Raw genomic sequence first — 22386 nt, forward strand, 5'->3', positions numbered from 1 at the left:
ACTCAAGTAAATTATGGATTTATTATGTCAAGTTCATTCATCATCTTACAGCTTTGTTCAGCCTTTCAATGACTGGAGCTTTCCTGAGATCAACGGCAGTAACTCATGACTGCACCATTTGTAAGACATGGCCTGGAAGAGACTAAAGTAGTTTTTCAAGACCTCATGAGTTCCTTCCCAAAAATCAATGAGTGGCTTATGATTTCCTGAAAATGCCAAACAAACCTATAAATACATGTAGTTTTGTCAGCTGTGCGACCTTATGGAGAAATGCATTAAAGAAGCTATGTTTGCTCCCAATAAAATGTTTGCTGACCTCAACAACAACCTCAGCAATGCCCATGAACTCTCTATGACTTCACAAATTGAAGCATAAAGTTTAGTGTAATAATATTTCCAGGCAACAAATTTAAAATCACAAGGTGATGATCCAGCTTTTTTAGTCTTTTGCTAGTATGAAGAAAATCTGAAGCACTGATCTCATAAAAAGTTAGGTTTTCAATCAAATAGGTATTTTTTAAAATAGTGAACTCTTATTGATAATATTGTATGAATTCACAAAGTTATTCAATATTCCTGCAGAAGTACCATCCACAGAGTATCCAGAGTTACAGCTATCAAATCTTGGTGGTGTGAGATGTGTGTAGTGACAATTTTCATTTCAGAGACTAAAAGGTTCTTGAAATGGTAAATATTTACCTCTGGTGCAATGTAGTCTGGAGTGCCACAGAAGGTCCTGGTTGTTACTCCATCTAACATATGTTCTTTGCACATTCCAAAATCAGCAATTTTAATGTGTCCTTCTGAATCCAACATCACATTATCTAATTTCAGATCTCTATGAAGAATCACAGTAATTTAATGTTAATGTTTAGGATCAACTAGGGCCAACTTATCTACTTCTGAGTGTGGGTGAGGAATATGTGTAGCTATTTGGGGGACAGAGGGGACAGGGGTGCACATGCACGGCAGTCTACGGTCCGGACAGAGCTGGGCAACTCACTGCAGATACATAAGAATGACCATAAGCCCTGAAACTGGACAATTAATGAAGAGAGAGATGTATATGACCACGAGCACACTCACGCTGAGACTTCTGAATGCGTAAAACAATGAAACATCATACAGGAAGGCACAAGATCATGATTTACATTTTCAAGTTGAGTTGGGCAGAGCACAGATGTCAGAAAAGCTCAGGTAAAGTAGGGGCTTTGGTCTACTGTGCACCAGCACCAATGCAACAAACACAGCACTACTGATTGCTTTTGATAAAATGGTTTACAAATGCACCGAAACACTAAAGAATCTGATGCTGTTGGGGTTTTACAAATACTTAAGAAATTACTTATGTCAGATTATACTCACCTATAAATAATCCCTCTGTTATGGAGAAAGAATAACCCAACTGAGATCTCAGCTGCATAGAACCTGTATGAAAAAAAACCCAACAGATTTCTTATTGCCTCATGATTTCCTTCTGACAAAATATTTTGGAAATGCATTACGGTAAAGAATGATAGTATAATAGCATATAAAGCATATAATATATAGTGTTTCTATATATATTAAAGTATAAAAATACATATTACAGGCAGATGACATAATAGAGACCTTACTTCAATTTGACTTTAACAGATACATTTAGAGTATTTGATGATAAAATAATGCAGAATTAAAAAAAAATAATAAGTCTCCCTAGACCACAAAAAAATGGTGCAGCTGGAGCACAGCATTTTACTGCGCTGATCTGTCTGCAAAGGTCATTATCTCTAATCACATATCGATGCTGAATTCAGGATGCGGCTCAATTTACATTGCAATTCACACGGCATGAAATAATTTGCAGAAATAGTACTCCTTTATACAGGCTGATAATGGATTAATTACATAAAGCTAATGGAAATGATTACCATATAAAATATAATTGCTGAATGTAGTTAAAGGATATATAATATTGATGGATGTTTGAAGCCAGTTGCTGTGGAACTGTGCAAATTATATACAAGAGGATTATTTAAAGATTAGATTAATTTGTAGGCTAGCATAAGGGAAAGGAACGCGTAGCTCTGAAACACTTGATCAGAGGTGGTTGTGAACGCATGTGCTGGAAGAGGCTCCACAGGCATAAGCTGTCATAAAGCACCACAGTTTGCAATGGGTGTTGGCAAGTAACATTAGCTGGGAGTCAGTATGATCTGACACCATCCAGGTTTTATTCAGCAAGTTGTTGAAATTTTGTTCTATATCTCAAATACTTATATTTAGAAGGCTTCTCACTTAAACAAGCCCTGATTATTTAAATTGAAATGAGAAATTATTTTAGCTGAATTCTTGTTGGTCACACTTGATTTTAAAGATTCATTGGTAAATGATTTATGACACACTAATAAATGATGATGAGATGTTATAAGCATGACTAAGGTGGTACTGATGGATCTATTCACATTTGACCATGCTGCAGGTCATTCTCAGTTGCTCACTGGTATGCCAGAGGTACCACTACCTAAAAGGGATCATAGAATCGTTTTGCTTAGAAGAGACCTTTAAGATCATCAAATCCAGCCGTTAACCTAATATTGCCAAGTCCACTGATAAACCATGTCCCTAAGCATCATGTATATAAACAACTTCTAATCATTTATTAACTCCTCACAAATATATATATTAACTCCTCAGAAACTCCTCTATAAAAAAGTAGGATCACAGAAATTCTTATAAGCTATACATTGAATTTATCTTGTATAAACTACAATTTATATTGCAATGCTGAGTCTATTTTTATTGCCTTTTCCTATAACACTAATTCAGACTGAAATGTTCTATTCACTTTTTTTTTTTTTATATTTGCTTTTAAAAGCAACACCAGAATACCAAATAACATCTTTAATTTCCTGTTGCCTTGTTTAAATTCTTGTCACTTTTAAAGCAGGTATTTCACCCCTTTGTTTGTGCTGTATTTTTGAATAAAAAAGGCACAGCTACCTTTGGTCTATGTGTGCAAATAACATTTTTAACATAAACTTCAGCTTTTGGGCCTAAAAAACACAATCAAAAAAGGCCAGCCTAGACTTCCTACTGAACCTGGGAAGAAGAAGAAACCTAGTCCTCTTACAGTGCAAAATTAAGATGATGATCTGATTTGAATATATAAACATGAACACTCACACTGCTTGTGGCTCCTTAAATTTTCCTACTTGCTGAATGTGATACATGAGATCGCCACCATTCACATACTCCATAACAAAATACAGACGGTCCTAGGATAAAGTAATAAAGATGCACATAAATACATGAGTTCTGTCTGAAAAATCTCTCTCTCTAAAAATAAATGTAAAAAAAAAAAGATGGTTGAAAATTATTGCTTTGAGGCCATTTCTAATCCTTCCAATAAGTTTTCCTTTGGAAGATGGGAGGTATTGAAAAATATATTTTTTTCATTATTAAGAAGAGGCAAGAAAAGTAATTACAGGGTTTACAAAAGTATCTGGAACTTTTACAGGTGACACTAAATTAATTTCTAGTAGGCACATATTTCAGCTAGAAGAAGGTGACAATAAGGTATTTTGGAGGGAGATCTTTCTTGCACAGTGAGGACTTTTAAAGGCCATATCCAGGTATCTCAAATCAAACACGCCCATAACATATTTGAGTGCTCTTAAGTAGTATTTTCCCACCCAGTGACCTTCAGACAATAAGACTTAAAATAGTAGGTCTGTCCCCAAGTTTTCTGAGCTCTCCCAAGTGACTTCTGTAAGAATACGTCGTTTACACTCTACAAACATCTGCTTGAATTACTGCGTGAAGAAAAATCTTTAAACCTAGGTTGTATGTTTAAAATACAAGGGGTAATTACATGGGGTATCTCTTAATTCACAATTTCCTATGTGCAGAAGCGATGATAAATAGTTTGGATAATAATAAATGTTATTGAGCTGATAAATTCCATGATCATATAGTATGGAAAACATCAGGGTAGCAAGAAAGACAGAGCTCACGTACAACTGTTTGGAAACAAGAGTGAAGCTGTGTCAGGAACGGTGGTTTATCCTGCAGTGCCAGGACTCTTTTTTCAACCATCGTACATTCAACATCATCATCCTGAATCACCACATCTTTTTTCAGTATTTTGATTGCATAGAGCTCCTCTGTCCCCTTTCTGTCTGCCAGCATCACCTGCAGAAAGAGAAACCACAGGGTGAAAATCTTCCTACCTGCCAAGGAGGGAAGGTGACTCATATGTCCGAAGATTTGTACAGAGAGCAATCCAGCTTTTCCTTTCATTGGTATAGACTAACTTGATCAAAACTCCAAAAATACCACCATTACTCACCCACTGCAATGAGCTGTACCAGTCATTTCAGACAGAGCCTGTGCCAAAACCCTCTGGTTAATCACAGGCATGTTGCCAAAGGGCTGATAAAATGTTAAGTCCCAGGGGACTTCTTCAGTAAAGGGCACTTTATCACATAAGTGGTTGTTCAAACAGACAGAAAAATAGCAGTCCTTTCTTTCAACTAACAGATTTTGAATATATATATATACACTATTCTTGTTTTTTCCCAGTACTCAGCCTTACCAATGTTGGTGACTTCCAGAACTGGCAGAGTGACCTAGGTAGTAAAGCCAGAAAAGTAGACTTAATTTCCTTGAAACTGCCAAGAAGTGAGGATCTAAAAGTCAGCAACTGTTTCTTACATCCTGCCCAACAGCCTGAGGGGTTTTTTTATTTTTATTTTTTCAAGAAAACTGCCAATCATGACTGAAGCCTGCTAGTCCTTAGGGAATCACCCTATTCCACATTAAGAAATCCTCCCTCAAAAATGCACATTCTTTTGACTCTGGGTTTTGCTTCTTAGAGAATTATTCATTCATTCTTCCTCAAGAAAAAAGAAGGAACAAAGAATGCGAGTGAAATAGTTATCTGGAATTCCTACCTTGCCGAAGCTCCCCTTTCCAAGAACCATGAGGAAGTTGAAATCTGTCAGCTTCACCCTGTCCAGATTGTTGGATGGCACGCTTGAGCTCTTGTCTTCTGTTGGAGTAATGACTTTGTTACCAGCTGGCCCAAGTTTGGCTTTCTGAAGAACATACACACACATACACACAGAAAAACAGGACAGTAAGAAGAGCAGCCCACTTTCTTGGCAGAATGGATCACCGGGTGAAGGTTAGAACTGGTGCCATTCCCAGGTGGCATATCTGAGGTGGCATTCCAGGAGAAAGGCTGCATAACAAAATTTGCACAGACACAACTTTGAAGACTCATTCCAACAATACTTTTGATATTATCGAGGGAATTAAAGTGGAAAACTGTGTTTGTGTATAACCAGATAAAAGCAGAGATACTTATCTGGTTAGAAGAGCAAAACCAAAGCAAAAGCCAAAGCCAAAGAAAAAAAATCACTTCTTTTCATGCTAAAAGCAGGCTTATCTGGTGTTTTTGTTTTGAAATACAACAAATGCTTTTCAAAAATATCATGCCATAATCTACAGAGGGTATTTTAGGATATAAACAGTCTCTTCAACACATTTTCTTTTAAAATGTAATTCTTAAAGTCACTGCATAGCAAGAGTTAGGAAATCTTTGACATGCATTAAGAAAAATAGCCTACATTAAAAAAACCTCCACAACACATGAGAATTAATGCAGATGATCATGGCTGCTTTCAAACTAGCAATACAATCAACTTTGATTTTCAATCAAGTGTTGATCTGGAAAAAGGAGGAAGGGAAATATTACATACAAAGGCTCTGCCTTGGCAAGACAGTCTGGTTTGCAGAGGGTTGCAACAGTCTCAGTATTTCATATGAGACACTGTAATTGCTCAAGTAAGCTGCATTTCAAATCTCAAAGTTAATAGAAGAGAAAAAAGTAAGACTCACCAAAAGATAATGCAGGCTACAACATAATATCCCTCTTTTTCTCAAAATAATCCCATATACCAGCAGAAGCAAAGCCAAGACAGTTTAATAATACTTTGGGATATAAGTGCTTTCACCCCATCTATCTAGTGTGCTGGTCTGGTAAATAACCTCTAATACGGTTAATTTACTTTGTGCCATTGACACATGGTTGACATTTAAGGATAACTACTTTTCTCACTGCACTGCAAAAGGACAGTATTTGTATATTATCACTGTCTTAGAGACAAAGAAAATTATAGAAATTAAAGTTTATTCAAAGTCACCCAATAAATCAGCTTAAAAGCCTGGCCTGGCTTATACCTTTGGCAGCCTCACTGGAAATTGGAAGATACAAACTTTGCCCTCCCCAGACAAGTTTAAAACCATAAGACTGAAAAGGACGACTCAATTCACAGACTTCAGCCCTCAATATCCACCTTTTCACCGAGTAAGGGAGATCCAAATCAGGCACTGAATGGAAAACACGTGTTTTCTTTCTTATATTTTAAACCCACTGGGTAGGCTGTTGGCAGCCTGTTTGAAAAATATATAATTTGAAACTGAAATTTTGTTCCAAGGCACTTTGTTTCTTTGGGTACAAACCTGCGGGTCAGGCTGGGAGTGCTCTGTGCAGTGCTGCAGTCCGGGGGTTAAGGGGGTGAACAGCACTTGTTCTAAAAGCAATCGAGGCAGAGCCATCAGCAGGCTCCTGGGCCCTCTGGCTCCCGGAGCTGGAAGCACCGCGCATGCTCGGATCAAATGCGTGTGAGATGAAGTTGTCAGGATCTGAAGGTGGCATCTTAAAATAACATTAGAGAACCAAGCCAAGGCCTCTGCACCCTCACAAGAAGACTCTTACTTTCAATGAGCTAGAGACATGCTCCTCTACTTCCATTTTTATCCTTTTTTTTTATTTCAATGTCGCTTTCAATTTGATAATTTCTTTTTTTCATATGGTAGGTTTTTAAGGAGAACATCGTGTGCCTCCTGTTCAGTCAGGTGGGCTTCTGGACCACCTGCTCCAGGTAGATGGCTAAGGCAGGCAGGAGCTCATCGGACTGTACCTCAGCTGTGAGTGGTCCACGCTGTCGGGAAGCCGACAGTCCTGGTTATCTCATCACCCGTGCTGAGCTATCTTGGTGCACTAGCCCAGACATGGGCACGTGTAAAGCGAGAACCCTGTTGCAAATCGTACATAAAAAAAGTAGGAACATGGTGTCCACGAAATGCTGGAGAACGACCAGGCTGACTCAATGAAAGCACTTGGACCCAAAGTGGAACGGCCTAATGACCTTATTAAATTATCATAACCTTATCAAAGGTCCATATTTCCCTTCAGCTAGGCCACTGACCATTTGTTCACGAGCATGCTGAAAAAAGCTTTTCACATTTAGCATATGAATTCCTTTTGCTGCTTTTTAACTTAAGGTCCTAGTGAAAATATAGTGGGAATTTCAATGCTGGCAAACATAAACTGAGAGGGAAAAAAAAAAAAGGAAACAATAATAATCCAAAGCAAAACATTTCACAGATGATCCATTAAAAGCTTCCCAAAATACTACTGCAAAATGTTTCAATTATGACTTAGCCTCAGGCACATCATTTTGTCTTCTTAGTACTATTTAAAAAAATATCCAGAGCTACCAGAACAAATTTGGCTATGGGCATGGAAATATAATTACATAAACATGGTCAAGCCATTACAGATGCTCCCTGTGCCACCAAATTTTTGACGGGACAGTAAGACATCTTTACGAAATAAATCCTGAAAGATCTGTACTTAGGACCTGTCTTTGAGAACTGGCTGCTGTGTATATTCCACGTTATTCAATTAATCCTGAAGTACATATCGAAAACAAAACATCTCTTATAAGCTTCATGGAAGTATCTGCACTCAGCAGAAATGTTACAACTCATCACTAATAATTGATATTGAGGATTTAAGGAAAGCCTTTAACCTTGCCCTTTTATTACAGAACTTAACCCAGAATATGGGGCAAGACAAAAGTATTTCAGAAACTCCACTAATGATTTCTGGTTATGACTAAAGGATTAGGAAAATGTCTTCAAGTATCAAAATTGCTTTACATTAAACTACAGAAAATCTACAAAGTGAAGAAATGTTGTGCCTTGTTGCAAGCAATGGGTGAAGACACAGGGAAACAAGCATTTGCTTACAAGATTTAGAGAAAACACATACAAAACGTGCTGGGTTCAAGTGTTCATGTGGAGAAGACCTCATCCACCCATATGCTGTGGCCGTTTCTGCTGGGTTTCTGGCATCTGAGTGGGCCTTCATCTTACCCTCTGGTTGAATATTTAGTTGGCTGTGCCCATTGGAGTTCTTGAATGATGTTATATACAATGCAATGACTCGCAGAATCTTTTCACACACAGCAATGTTAATTTCTTCTTATTTTAATTTCCACATAGGAAATAAATTGCTGCACAGATATTTTGCTAGAAAAGCACTTTTCCTCAGCTTTTTGAATACCTCAACACGTAGGACATTGCTTTTTCACATAAAGAGCAATTTATATATTCCAGATATCTCAGATAAGGAACAACAAACTAAAAATACTGTTAAAATACAGTCAAGGAGAGGAGGACATACACAGACCAAGGCACCCAGATGTGATACTACAGACAGATGTCTTGTTCCCTAAAACTGACACTGTTAAATGGTGTCCAGATCTTTCTGCATCTTACACAGACCCATCATTTTCTCTTCAAACTCTGGCCTTAGCAACAGGCCAAGAAATGTATTTTCTCAGGTATTTATCTAAACAAACTCAATTTCTTGAAGAGGAGTAGGTTTGCTTATGGTTGGATATGGCTAGAAAAAGAGAACAATATGGAAAACACGTGGACCAGACAGAGAGGTACATCTGAAAGGAGGCAGAGCTCACCAGGATCACAGCCTACTGGCTGCTGTCGTAGAGGAAAGCATATTTCATAAAAAGCCATTCTAATAGATTTACTTAAAATGTTCTGTATTATTTTGGGACCTACTCATCCTTACAGCATTACAAATGTCACAGTTCAAACCATTTTCTTGATTTTATACATTAGAGTTGTTTTTTTTTTTACAATAGCAGGAATGCCTTAGCTAGCTTAAAATTGTTCACAAAATCTTTTACAATGCAGAACTACTTTTATTCAGATTAGTCTAATGTAGGGTTCCAATGACTGGTAATAGTTACAAATCATCTTTTAGCAGCTGTAGAGGAAGAGCACAAAAATGGGTATTTTAATTTCTGTGTATCCACAGCCAGCTACAGCATGTGTTAGTGTATTCTCATAAGGTCAAGAACAAGAAACGTTTTAACATGCTCTCACTGAGCTCTACCTTGAGTTTTCTATCTGCTACGCCTTGAATATTGCAGAGAGAAAATGCCATGCAAGCAACACACTCTTCCAGATTCCTGGAGCAAAAACAGTTTTGCAACTTCCGAAGGGTCATAAATTCAAATGATTCATAGAAGTTTATTGGAAAAGAGCAATGATATTTTGCCTCTTCCTAGCGTGACTAAAGTTGAAAATAACAGAATCCCAGCTGAATCCATCTTTATTTTTTATGGATATTAAATCTTGCTGAAGTTGAAGATGGCATTCCAGGCACTGGATTAATTTTCAATTTAGATTCAGACCACTTGGCTTAATATCTTTGATAAAAACACAATATTGTTACAACGAAGCCAGCTTGCAGCAAACAAACCAGGAAAACAGTGTGTTAAAGATAAATTAGTCTGCACTGGTAGCAGAAGAGTTAATCTTAAAAGAAAACAAGACATGCACATCATCTTACTTCCTCTGGTTTGGACGCACCTTATCTCGGCCAGTTCTTTTACCCTGAAACCACAGGTGAGACATACTTTATATATTCAGCCCAAATGCACTTCAGAGCGTTACAGAAGTTACAGTGTGTTTCTAAGTGTAACAATTGTTCTTTTAATAGATGTGAAAAAAAAAAGTATTCTCCAAAACCTAATGAGAAGTGTGATGCAAAGAAGAAAAAGAAGTGATTTAGGGAATAGTAATCCATTATTGCACAAAATTTTCAATTGCAGCAAATGTTCTTGTTGAGTCTTTTCAAGACTTTCTTTCAAACTTTCGACTGTGAAGACAATCTAATAGGAAAAAACAATAATTCTAATCGTTGGCTCTTCTGCCTCTGGTTATTATCTATAGCTCAGAAACTTAAGAATTACAGAGCAAAAAGATCGAATCCATCATATTTCCCATTAGCCATTAAATAAATAAAATTTGTGAAGAATGAAAAAGAAGTGTACACAATGCACATTCCTACCCTCAGTCTCTTTAGGGCAATGAGCTATGTATAATGTTAGTGCTTTAATATCTTTTATCGCTCACCTTCATTAATTCTCTTCTGCTGCTGTTTGCAACGTTCAGCTCAGTAAGACTGGCTTTGTTCCCATATGAAAAACGAACACTGGGTCCCAAACCTGCCCAAACTCGCAGCTCCACCCCACCACCCTCCAAGCACAGCTTCAGAAGGGAAAGACCCACATCATTTCCCATGAAAAAATATTCAACAAAAGGCCTCGCGACGTGCAGTTCACTAGAGGATGTATTTCTCGGTTGTCAAGGCAACTTGCTCTTAGCAAGTCCACAGCGGGGAGATCTATCGGTAACACATTTTCAAGAGGAGAAAGTGATAAATGAAAAACTATTTAACAACAACGCTGAATTCCCATCACATGTGCGGAGGTATATACACATAGAGCACACACAACTTCTGCTTGGAAACAGCACGCTGATCGCCATGTTTCATCTGTCACTTATTGCCTCCACTGACACCTACCGGGAAAAGAAACCGAGAGCTTTGCTCCCACCAGCCGAGCCTCCTGGAGACTCGCAGCTCTGCTTCGCATCACACACCAGCATCCTCTCCCCTGCTCTACAGCGGATTCCACCTACCACCCACTGCTTTGCCCATGCAGTTGTATTGAGCCGTAAATAGCAAATGAATGATGGAACAACAGAGCGCAGCGCTGGCTTCGGTCTCCATTGCAAAAAATCACTATTTTGTTAGCATGAGGGTCAGCAGTCTAAGGACTGACTGAGCAGGCTTTATCTCAAGTCCCAAGACTTCCTTGAGATCCAGGGAGCAGGAATGTCCTCTTGCCAGGATTCAATCCCTCTGCAAAATTCTAACTAAAAAAAAATCCCTGCTTCTCACACTGCAACGAGTTCTCACCAGTTCTTTGCTAGACCCCAACATGCTCTTCAAATATCACTGGGTGATGATGGAACAAGCCATCTCACGCTACCTTGCCTTGTTCCCAGTGTTTCTGTTCCTAATTCTTAATTAACCCAAAGCCATAGCAGAGCTGCAGGTAACACTCTGCGTCACTTAAAAAAATGGCAAAATAGGTGGTGAGAAGTGAGGAAAGGCTGGATGATAACTTTCTGAATAATATGTTGAATAATCACAGTCTGAATAATAACGTTCCAGTTTCACTATTACAGCCCAGGAGGCTTTGGCTGCAAGTGTGAAATTAATGCTCAGTTATGTCTGTCGCTACCTGGACTCTATGCAAGAAGCATCAGAGCAGCTCAGATCTCAGACAAACCACAGAAGATGTCAGTGACAGAACTGGCAACACTCATACTAAGGACGTAAAAAGGAGAAACTGAAATAACTTATCCACATCTCAAGGAAGGACAAAAAGCCCTACTCAGGTTTCCAGTCATTAAAGCTCAGTGGGGAATTTGATCAACAGGTTGAGCCATTAGCAAGCCTTTAATAAAGTAAATAAATCCAATAAATTTCAGGTCAAAATCTGGAGGAAAAAACCTACCATTCACTGAAATATTCTCCATCATTGTGGCAGTTTGTTTCTTATATTATTGCATTTCCAATTCCATGTAATTATAGATGCTATGAAGGACTATAAATTTCCTAGTTTATACAACTTGACTATCATGATGCTGAGAATTTGAAATGAGAAGAGTCCATTTCTAAGCCCCAGCAAGACCTAATACTTCGCCAGACTAGTTTTATGCTTAATACCGTAACCTAATGTAAGCTTATAACTCATTAGCGGAGAGTTTTGTAGTCATGGAAACAGCACAGCAAAGAGAAAGTCAGAGCCTAAGCCCTGGATGATTTAGCAGCCCAGCAGCTCTGACACCAGCGTTACTCTTGGTTCAGCCTGAGCTCAGGTTCTTCCTGTTGCAAGTCAACGGAGGGAAGGAACTTCCTTGGCCATTTTACCTGTTTCCCTACAAAACATGTGCTGAGCAATCTGGAGAGCTGCTTTTGCATTAAATTTCCTGTGAAACAGAACAGAGGACACAGTCTCTGGCTCTTGTGCTTCTTTCCTTGGCTTAACAAGTGCTCATGAAGAAGGCAGCAACATATGGCTTTTTCCCACCTTACTGCGCACTCTCACTGGTTCTTATTCCTTCCTTTCAAGAACAAATAACTAAACTACAGAAATGTGTTTCACTAATGAAGGTATATGCACATATTTATGCATATAGAAAGGAGCACGCTTGGATTAGGCTGCAGCCCACTGAAGACGCCTACACGAGACACTGTGATACAGCAAGACACACCCAGACCAGGGAGATGCATTGTACCACGGGCATCGTCCGGGATTCACGGAGTTTACACAGATCGTTTTTCAGCTACATATTCCTTGGTGAAATTGCATTCTAGCAAAACTTCTTTGTAGCAAGGAGAACACTGAAAATAATGCAAATAGGCAGAAAGCTGCACTCGTATTTGATGGCGATGTCACTATGGTGAACTACGATGTAATTAGTAAAAAATGCAATATATAAAAATGAAGTAAAATGCATTTTTACTTCAATAGCTAGAAAATAGTTATTGAAAAAATAGCTAGAAAATAATTCCCATTGCTAGATAAAAGGCATGAAGGCAAACAGGATGCTTCATAAAAATATAAACAGGGAGCGTGATAAAACTCTACTTGGGAGTTAAATATGGACTATTTTATGTTTAGTTTACTTCTCCCCCCATTTCCTCTCCTCCTCCCCTTAAACTTGTGTCATATTTACCCTTTTGCTTAGTAATAGTAAATTTATTTAAAGGATTTGCCTGAAAAAAAGTGTGTGCCATATGTGAAAAGGATGAAAAATGCCTTTTTGCAGAAAGTATGTCCAAGAACACAGGAAACCCACTCCTGAAGCCCACCCACACGCTGTGCTGCTTTGCTCATCACGTCGAAACAATGATATCAGTGTCCATTAATTAATTTGGGTTACAAATAACAGAAGAGAAGGCAGTGTGTCCCACAAAGCATTCTGGATAATTAGTAAAACTGAGACTTTGTCTAATCCTAGCACGAGCTGTGTGTTTGGAACTCATGCCCCTTCTAACACCTTGCGGATTCAAAAATTCATGAGAGAATTTTACTTAGTGACTCAGAGATTTCCATGGAGGTCCATTTCTCTCACCTAGAATATAAAGCTGGGCACGACGGAGGCAGAAAGGCAGGTAATTACACAAGTCCTGAGGCACCCGAAGACAAACTGAGGAATGTAAAGGTGAGCAGAGGCAGTACTCACTTTTACAGCTATAAATTATTAAATATTTTGATCAGAAGAAAAGTTATCATCTGTGCCAGTTAAAAATCTTGAATAAAGGACTGTATGAAAAACGTTATACTGAATTTTATCAAAATAGTAGTTTAATTTAATGGGTTTGTATCTTTCTAAACCTATACATACAAACAATTTGCATGGTTTCATTTCTTTCAGGACTTTTGCTAGACAGCTTTTCGCTTTGGGAGCTATTCCATGTTCTTCACTGACCCCTTGTGGTTTCTAACTCCGAGGAGAAATAATTTTCTCGAGCTCAACATTACGTTAAACGGATGTTTACTTAGGATAAAGGCAATAAGAGAATTCTAAAGGACAATGGAACAGTTTAATATACCATAAAGCATCTCAACAGAGCTGCTTATTTTGGGGGGTTTATAATCACATTCTTTTTTTTTTTTTTTTTTTTTTTTTTTTTACTTTTTTTGTGTTGCTGTATAGAGGTTAAAGCTGTATGAAGTACTTGAATACAGGACTTCTAAAAAATCCCCAAATTTGCCAGGCATGAGATTAAGGTAACCATATCCCTTAGAAAATGGAGACAATGAAGTCAAATAAATATGAAAGACAGTAATTTGAAAAGGGATCTATCTACCCTAAGAATAGGAGTTTCAGGGGATATTGCCCCGGACAACGAATGTCTGGCTGTGAGCAGTGAGATCTAGAGAGGGAAGAGTTTCCAGTTACCCATTTGGCACTGTCAACATGTTTAATCTGTTTAATAATCCTGTAGCCACCTGAGTCTACTTTGCTTTCTGCCTTTATTGCCAAACACGCTATGCCCTGCAACAGAGCAGTGTCTAACTACATGAAATGTAATTAAAGAGGCTGCCTAGGAATAATATGCAAGAATTCTTGCAGAAATATCCTGGATAGCAGTAATAAAAAACCCAAACAACAAATAGGATGCTAGAACAGCACATCCCTAAGTGTCAAAAAAAGAATTGCTTTTATATATGCTCCTTCATTTCTAATTATGCAAATTACTGCTACTGTTCAATAATAAAAAAACCTAGAGCAGAGAATTTGCTTTTAAGCGTAAAACTCATTACAACATGGACAACAAATAATAAAATTCTGTTCTAAAATAACCTTTAAAGACTTCAGTTCTACCTGATCTTAGTGCAAATCCCTGGGATCAAACACAACAGCCACAGAAAGCCGCAGACTAGGACTGATCTTAAAACCTTGGGATTCTGTATCCAAGTCTTAACATGCTATGGAATTATTTAATGCACACAAACACACACACACACGAAGATGAAGGTGTTTTCTGCATGATATTGTGAAAATAATCTACTTAACTATACACTTTGCTGGCAGAACAAAAGCAGCATAAATGCGTGACTCTTCCCAGTATCTGACAGTTTCATAGACAAGTGTTTACGCCGTTTGACCTTGCTCACAGCGTTCTCAAATTTGCTGTGATATTATAAAATAATTTTTGTACATTTTAGTAGTTTCTAGCTTGGAAGTGTTACATTATGCTCAGGAACACAGCCTTCCTCCTTCATCTGCTCCTGCTGTTTCCTTTCAATTCCGATCTTGTAAACTTGGGAACACAACCTCCCCAGCAGCCCCACATAAACTGATTACTTACAAAATTATTTCCAAAGACTTGCTAACGTCAGTGGTGATTAGCTTGCAGAATGCAGCATGCGGTGACGCTTCTGAGCTTAGGTTAGTGATGCCAAGTCACTGTCAGCCACAAGCAGAACGGGGATTTGTAATAATTTAGAGAGAATAGACAGACAATAAGCAAGGAAGTTTTTTTTTTGCATGAAAAAATTGAATTCTTGAGTTTCCTCTTCACGTCAGAAGAGAGTGCCAACTTTCTTTGCTGGAATTCATGCTTTCAGTTCACAAGGACTAAGCATGAATTTTGCCTGTGAAGCAGCAGCTGTAGGAAACTGTTCAGCTCTTTTTTTAGGTGCACTCCTATGATGAAAACTCAGATTGATCAAGGACTTTTGCCAGTTTATATCACTGCACTTCAAGGGCTGGATTTTACAATGAGGTGACAACACCATGTTACACATTTGTATTTATCCCAGATGCATTTTTTCAGGGTAGCTTTTGCTCTGGTTTAAAATATATTTAAACAGAAAAACTTGCAACTTCCCTGCATTAAACAAGTTTCATCAATGAAAGCAACATGCGATTTTATTTTCAAATAAGAAGAGGTGTAAAGGACTGGGGAAGGGTAGTCCTCTTCTGTACAAGCTTTTCTGAGATAAAGATACCAGATAAAGAACCAAGGTTAAGAAAAGATAAGTTACTGATTGCATGACAAATGGTTATTGCATTAGAAAATATTTGGCAATGACAAATGGTCTTATTCTTTCTTTTTCTGGTTCAGTTATTAAAACATTCGGTAAAATCATACATTAATAATATAAACAACTCAAAAATAAAATCTGACTTTTAAATTAAGTGTTTTAAGCTTTAAGCTGCAGCATGTAAGCTGCTCTAGGTCAACTTCAATTGTAAAAATACTATTGGAAGATGATAATGGCTTCAATGACCTGAGATAGATTCTTAGAACAGTTTACAGCACAGGAGCTCTACATTTAAATTGTACCTTAACCAATGTATGAGACTGAAAGTGTGACTTGTGCCAGTAACCTTTGCCCTAATAAAGCAAGATAATTTGTTAGAGATACATGCAAATTAGAAGTCCACACATGTAAGTTCTCAATGCTGATGTGTATGTTTTATGGCAATAATTCAGTGAAGTGATCAGTGAAAGAAGTAAAATGGGAAGTAAACAGGTGAACTGGTATTTCAGGTATCAGAGTATCTGTGCATATGGGTAATATCTCTTATGATATAGTATACTCCAACTAACATATAGCAATATATGTAGTATATTATATCATAAAACACACATGCTACGTTATGTAAATTTATCTATATAAATATACAGTGAACATGAGCATTATTTGATCTGTGGAAGTTATTTAAAGTTCCATGAGTGTCTTTCAGATTAAAGATGCACCATTTTCCATTCTCCATGAGAAGGTGGCATTCATTTAACTAACTCCTTCAAAAGGAAAGGCACGCTGCATCTGCTGAGGTTCGATGACCCCTTTCTTGTAAGTAAACTTCTAAACTGGGGAGTACTTTGTGACAAATTAGGGAAGATTCATACTTCAATTTTTTTTTTTTATCCATTAGAAAAGCTTAAACTGGGTAAAAAACAAGTGCATCCTTAAAACATGGTGAGAATGAAATTGAACTTAAACTTCAGACACTGGTAGAGAGGGTTGAGTGAAGAGAAAGGTGCAGGAGAACACCGAGGAGAAAACTACCTTGAAGAAGCGGATATTTACATGACAGTCCTGGAAGAGACAGGAAAGGGAGAAACACTGCTTCGTTAGTAAAGGGCTGGCAAAGCAAAGCAACAACAATTAGTAGCAGAAGTAAACACACAGCAGCGAGAATACAGAAATGGACACATTTGTTATGCACAGAAAAATCACGAAAAAGCAACCGTGGTGTTAATCACCCTAACGGTGAGGAGCACAGCACAGCATCGCACAACGGAGTACAGGCCTCCACGCAACTGCTCTTCAGTGTTAGCCTCAACCTTGCACATACGTACGCTTCATGCGTGAAACATTCCTAACGGCATTAAACCGCTGCAATGCAGAAAGCTAAATGTATGTATAGATGTGTGTAGGCTGGGCTCTTAACAACTAAGGAGCACTGTAGCGGGGTGACAGCCCAGAAGTTTGGGGTTTTTTTGCCTTGTTTTGAGACAAACATTTCACAGAATCACAGAATCAACCAGGTTGGAAGAGCCCTCTGGGATCATCGAATCCAACCATTGCCCTGACACCACCATGTCAAGTAGATCATGGCACTAAGTGCCATGTCCAGTCTTTTCTTAAACACATCCAGAGATTTAATTTAAACTGTTATAAGGGATAAAGAAACCCCTGTTATCAATATGATTTTCTACATACATTCTTCATCTTAAATCACAGCACACAGACTGAGAAAAGCCTTACAGAAATCACAAGCGGATATAAACAGAGACCAGAGAGGTATGTCAGCTGGTTAAGAAATTTCAAGTTCTCTAGTTTTGGATATGGTGAGTGGATGGGAAACCTCCAGCTAACTGCATATGGGAATTCCCCCTGCCAAAGCATAGTATAGAACAGATGGAGACATCTAACAGCATCTCTATAATGCTGCAAACTATGCTCTAATGATTAAATATGCACAATTTAAAAATAGGAATGAGTGCCACGGCCAAAAAATGCAGCTCTTCTTTTTATATCTCTATATACATAACGAGTGTGGATTGATGTGCCAGTGATATTTTGGCTGGTCGTGGTTTCAGTGCAGCTTAGCGTCAGTTTCCTGAAAAGTAAATTTAATCTTTTCTTTTACAATTTGAAGTGTCAGCAAGGTTATTTCTCTTTTCCGTGTCACCTTTGCTGAACTGGCTGAAGTTACAGTTATTGCTTCAAAATGGGAACACATACTGGTTAGATATAGATATGGTAAAGATTGTATCTTTTATTTATTTAAAAAAAAAAAAAAAAAAGAGTAAAGTAACTGCAGTGTAACATCAGCATCCTGCAAAGACTTAAAAAAATGTCTCCTTCACAGCCCTTACAGGACTTCGTACAAAGACCAGAAGAACTTAACTCACAAATTAACAAAGTCCAAGCTCCGCTACAGTTTTTTTTTTAATGAAAATATCATATTTAAATAGAAAACTCATTGGGTTCTTAAGCAGCTACTGAAACAGTCCCTGGAGACTTCTGCTAAGGGCCTGGCTACGCAACTGCAGCATATTTACCAGCCTCCAGCTCAGAATTAAAACTGCTCTAGGATGTCCTGGCCATTGATTAAAGGAAAGAAAGAAAATGCCCTTTTGACCTAAAACTGTTGTGATAATCAGAACAATATCAGATTAATGCAGAAAGTATTGTGCTTCTCCTTTCTAATAAAGAAGCCAGAAACTAGTAAAAAAAAATAAAACTAAAGGGAGTGTTAAAGATCTAAGAAATGCAGTACCTGCAGTGAAACAAACTGAAATGATGTCCTGATGTTCAGAAAGGGAATGATAAATAAATGAAAGAGGTTTCTTTAGCTTTAGACTATCACAACATTGAAACTCATCAGAAAGCTTTAATTGTGCCTTGAAATCTGCGGACATTTTCAAATACCGCTTAACACCAGCTGTACTGCCACAAAGAGGGGCCTGATGGTGTAAATAAATGTTAGCAACAGCTATAAATACAGACTGATACAGGTCACTTGTTCATGAATTCACGTCTGCACAAGGATCACCACACAAGTTTGGTCAAACTAACCGCTGTCCTGCGTACTGGAGGAGTTCAGTAGCACATCAGAAGTAGAAATATCTACAGCTCCTGCGTCACTGGAGAGGTTGTAGGTATTTGTAACCAAGCCTGATGGCCAAGCACCACATTGTCCCTGTTCTTATATTTAAAATGGTAAGGCATTTTCAAAGACATTTTCTTTAGGATCATAATAATAGTTATGTTTAGAAGTACTGAGATGTCACCAAAATGTCACCACTGACTGTAGACTTCCAGTTTCCAGATACAATATTTACCCTCTTCTGAACTCTGTTTCCTCTCTCCTTATGTTTCGATCTGCTTAGCCTGCAGAAGGAAACTCCAGGTCTAGCTTCTGCATAGCCTTCAGCAGCCATTCCAGTGGCACAAAGCAGCTGAAAAAGCTGGGAAACCCTGCAAAGCCGGGTCACATCACTTCTTGGCAGCAAAAAGAGCCCATCAGGAAAGTGGACAATGATATATAAGAGCTACTCCTGGACGGTTTACCTAATACCAGGATCAAGCCCAGAAAGGGGAGACTGGAAATAGAGCATCCAACCAGTATGGCCACTTTCCCTCGGTACAATGCCATGTACGTGGTACATGGCTTAATGGATCTGGCCACAGTGTCGACTCATAGATGAAAATGGCACCTGCTGTTCCTAACATGAACTGGTAATTATTTTGCAATAAAAGTACTTATCAGAATAACTTCATTTTATTGTGGAGTGATTTTATTGTTGTTCACTTAATTAAATGGAATGGTACAAAACTAGCAGCCATGAAAAGCCACTCTCACCTGATGTCTCAGCTGAAGTCTCTGACATAAACACAATTCGATGCTAGTGGCCACAGTGGTAGATGTGGGTGTACGTCCCCAAGGAAGCACCTCCCAAGGTCCACCAGAATGGTCCCGCATGGATCCCCCCGGTGGGGACAGTAGTCTGAGCTTTCTCTCAGAAACTAAGGGAATGATTTTTTCCTACTGAAACCCATATAGAGAGCTATAGTAAAGCAAATAATCAGAACAAAAGAAAATGTCTGACATCTTAAGAGTATGTACCAGGAGGACCATTACGTATCTTCCCCACAGCTGCCTTAAAATGAAGATTATATGAGCAGTAACTTACTCCCTCTTAACAACTTGCTTGGATCACTTCAATTATCAAAGCTGACTGTAGTGACTCAGATTGCTCCCATCCCTTAATATACCTTATACCTGGTAAATGTATCCACGTGTCAGGATTATAGCTACTCTGTTCTTTTTTAATTAAAAAAAAATTATTGATATGGACCATAACAGCTGCTTTATTTTTAATAACATTTTCCGCGATGGTGATGTGGAAAGAAGGGGACAGACAGAATAATTACCCAGCCTACTTTTAAACCAGTATTATTCTATTATTATTCTAAGGTGATATTTAAGTATCAAGAAGTGCTTTACTAAGCAGCAAATTACAGGAAATGGGGCTTGAAAAAACTGAAATAACTTCCTACAACAGAAGTTTTAGAATTTGCACATTTCTTTTCCCCAAATAAAAAAAACAGAACAATGCCCTAAATGGCAAAAACATATTACTGCTAAAATCGTAACCAGGTATTAAAAAATAGAGTAAGGTTGCACTATTTCAATATTCTGCTTTTTTCTTTGACTAGCAAACTACTATAACATGAAAATAAGTATATAAAAAAATGGTAGATATTGCAGTTAAAAGACTTGCTAGTTTGGGTCCATGAAGCCACCTGGGACTGGTGGGAGTTCCCATGGCAACCCCAGCACGGACAGTTACACAGCAGCTACAATTATCCTGAAGATGCCTGATGAGAACGGAGTTTCGTTTTGAGATGGCCACAAATAACGCCATTCCAGAGAGAAAATTCACAACCAAAGGTTAAAACCAAATGAAAAACAGTGACAGATTTTATCCTGCCTCCACTTCCTACAGGAGTATATTTTTATCTCCAAATATTAATAATGATGTATCATCTATAAATCACTGAAGACAGATTTGATCATGCTGCTAAAAGAGCAGATAGTTGATTCGTAAGTTTTAGTGATAGGTGAGATCCAGAAAATATGTAATTGCTAAAATTTGTTGTATAGAAAATACTGCACTGTGCCTACACATAATAAACCTCAATTTCTATACGCTGTACAACTTCCTATAGACAATAAAATAGACAGCATATAAAAAGAAAACTCCTTGACTCCTTGTAGTAAAATCTAAAAATACTTCGTGAGGTCACTGCATGATTCCATTAATGAAACCACTGTCCTCCTCAACTCTTCTCTGTTCCAGTTTGGTCCCATTTGTTGGATAGGATGTAAAACTGCTGGGCACAAGTCAGGTGTTAATTTTTCAACTGGCTTAGATCTGTCAGAATGGGCCACGAGGAAACTTTTTCTCATGACAAATAGTTTTTATTATTCAATTACAAATGTAAGTGAAGAGAACGTTTGAATCTTTTATTTATTTACTTATATATAATCTCAAATATCTATTTTATGGTAGATTTATATTGAATGAATGACTTAAAGAATCTGTGTCAGAAGGTCCAGTAAGAAAAGCGGCATACCAATGAGATTTGTGTGACTACTAACCACATTTAAATAAAAGTCTGGGTTGTTATAGTGGAGCTAGAAGGATGTGATAGGATCGTGTAAATAGTTTGAAACCAACGAGAGTTTGAGGCAAAATCTTAAAAGATGCCTGCTGAACTATAGACACAGGCAGATTTTTTAAAAATTCTCATTGATTTAAACGGGAGGTAGCTCCTAAGTGCTCTTGGAGATTCTATTAAGAATATTTCTAAACTTCAGTCAAAAGGGCAAAATCCGTTTGAAGAATGTCTTGGACTTTTTTTTTTTAAGACCAGAAACTGGTTTCAGAAATTTCACATCTAGTGGTTCTTCGACCTTTTATAACCTGGAAACATTCTTACTCTTTCTTAATATTAAGCAATGAAATTCTCATCCTAAAGTTTCTGTATTGTATTGCTTAGGTTTGTGTATAGCCCTTTACTCTGAAGACCACCATTATTCATTTTAAGTATTTGATATTAGTAATGCAATACTTTTGTAGAAATTGTTGTAATTTTGTACTCAAAATTAAATCAATGTAGCTTGGATATCAGTCACACTGTCATACATTGAAAAGTAGACCAAGCACCACAAGTGCAGACTTGATTAGCCAGCACTCTGAAGTTACTCTTTTCTATAAACTGATAAATGAGAAGATAGCCCAGTGTGACCTCTTGGTCTGTCTATATTCTTAATCTTCCTGACAAATACACTCCCCTAGTAAAACAGCAGTCAAGATCTGCAATCTTCTTCCTGTAAGGTTTCAAAGCTGATTTCAGAACAGTGGAAATATTTATTTAGATGATGTCATTAAATGACAAATAGCAGCATATTTCTCAGTGCTATCTACTTGTTCCTTCGTATAAGGTACCTAAAATAAAATGGCTAAGCCAAGATATAAATAATAAGAAAAATAACGTAAAAGATGATCACAATCAGCACCACTTTGTGCCATACCAGAATAGCTGATAAGTTAAATGCCACCAGTCA

The 22386-nt window shown here is 37.8% G+C and overlaps 1 protein-coding gene across 4 annotated transcripts in view; it reads right to left on the reverse strand.

Annotated features, from left to right (window-relative positions):
• The window catches only part of PRKCA (protein kinase C alpha), a 144744-nt gene that overhangs the window by 13550 nt on the left and 108808 nt on the right, over nt 1-22386 (reverse strand). For 2 of the 4 annotated variants that reach the window (XM_068413026.1, XM_068413024.1), the window contains exons 9-14: nt 9733-9756; nt 4935-5078; nt 4000-4173; nt 3166-3257; nt 1366-1428; nt 700-838 (exon numbers count right to left, since the gene is read on the reverse strand). In XM_068413026.1, coding sequence (XP_068269127.1) covers nt 700-838; nt 1366-1428; nt 3166-3257; nt 4000-4173; nt 4935-5078; nt 9733-9756 — 636 coding nt within the window. The remainder of the gene's footprint in view (nt 1-699; nt 839-1365; nt 1429-3165; nt 3258-3999; nt 4174-4934; nt 5079-9732; nt 9757-22386) is intronic. The other 2 variants (XM_068413027.1, XM_068413025.1) reach the window with 1 other exon arrangement.

This window comes from Nyctibius grandis, chromosome 15, assembly GCF_013368605.1.
Source record: "Nyctibius grandis isolate bNycGra1 chromosome 15, bNycGra1.pri, whole genome shotgun sequence".
NCBI lineage: Eukaryota > Metazoa > Chordata > Aves > Nyctibiiformes > Nyctibiidae > Nyctibius > Nyctibius grandis.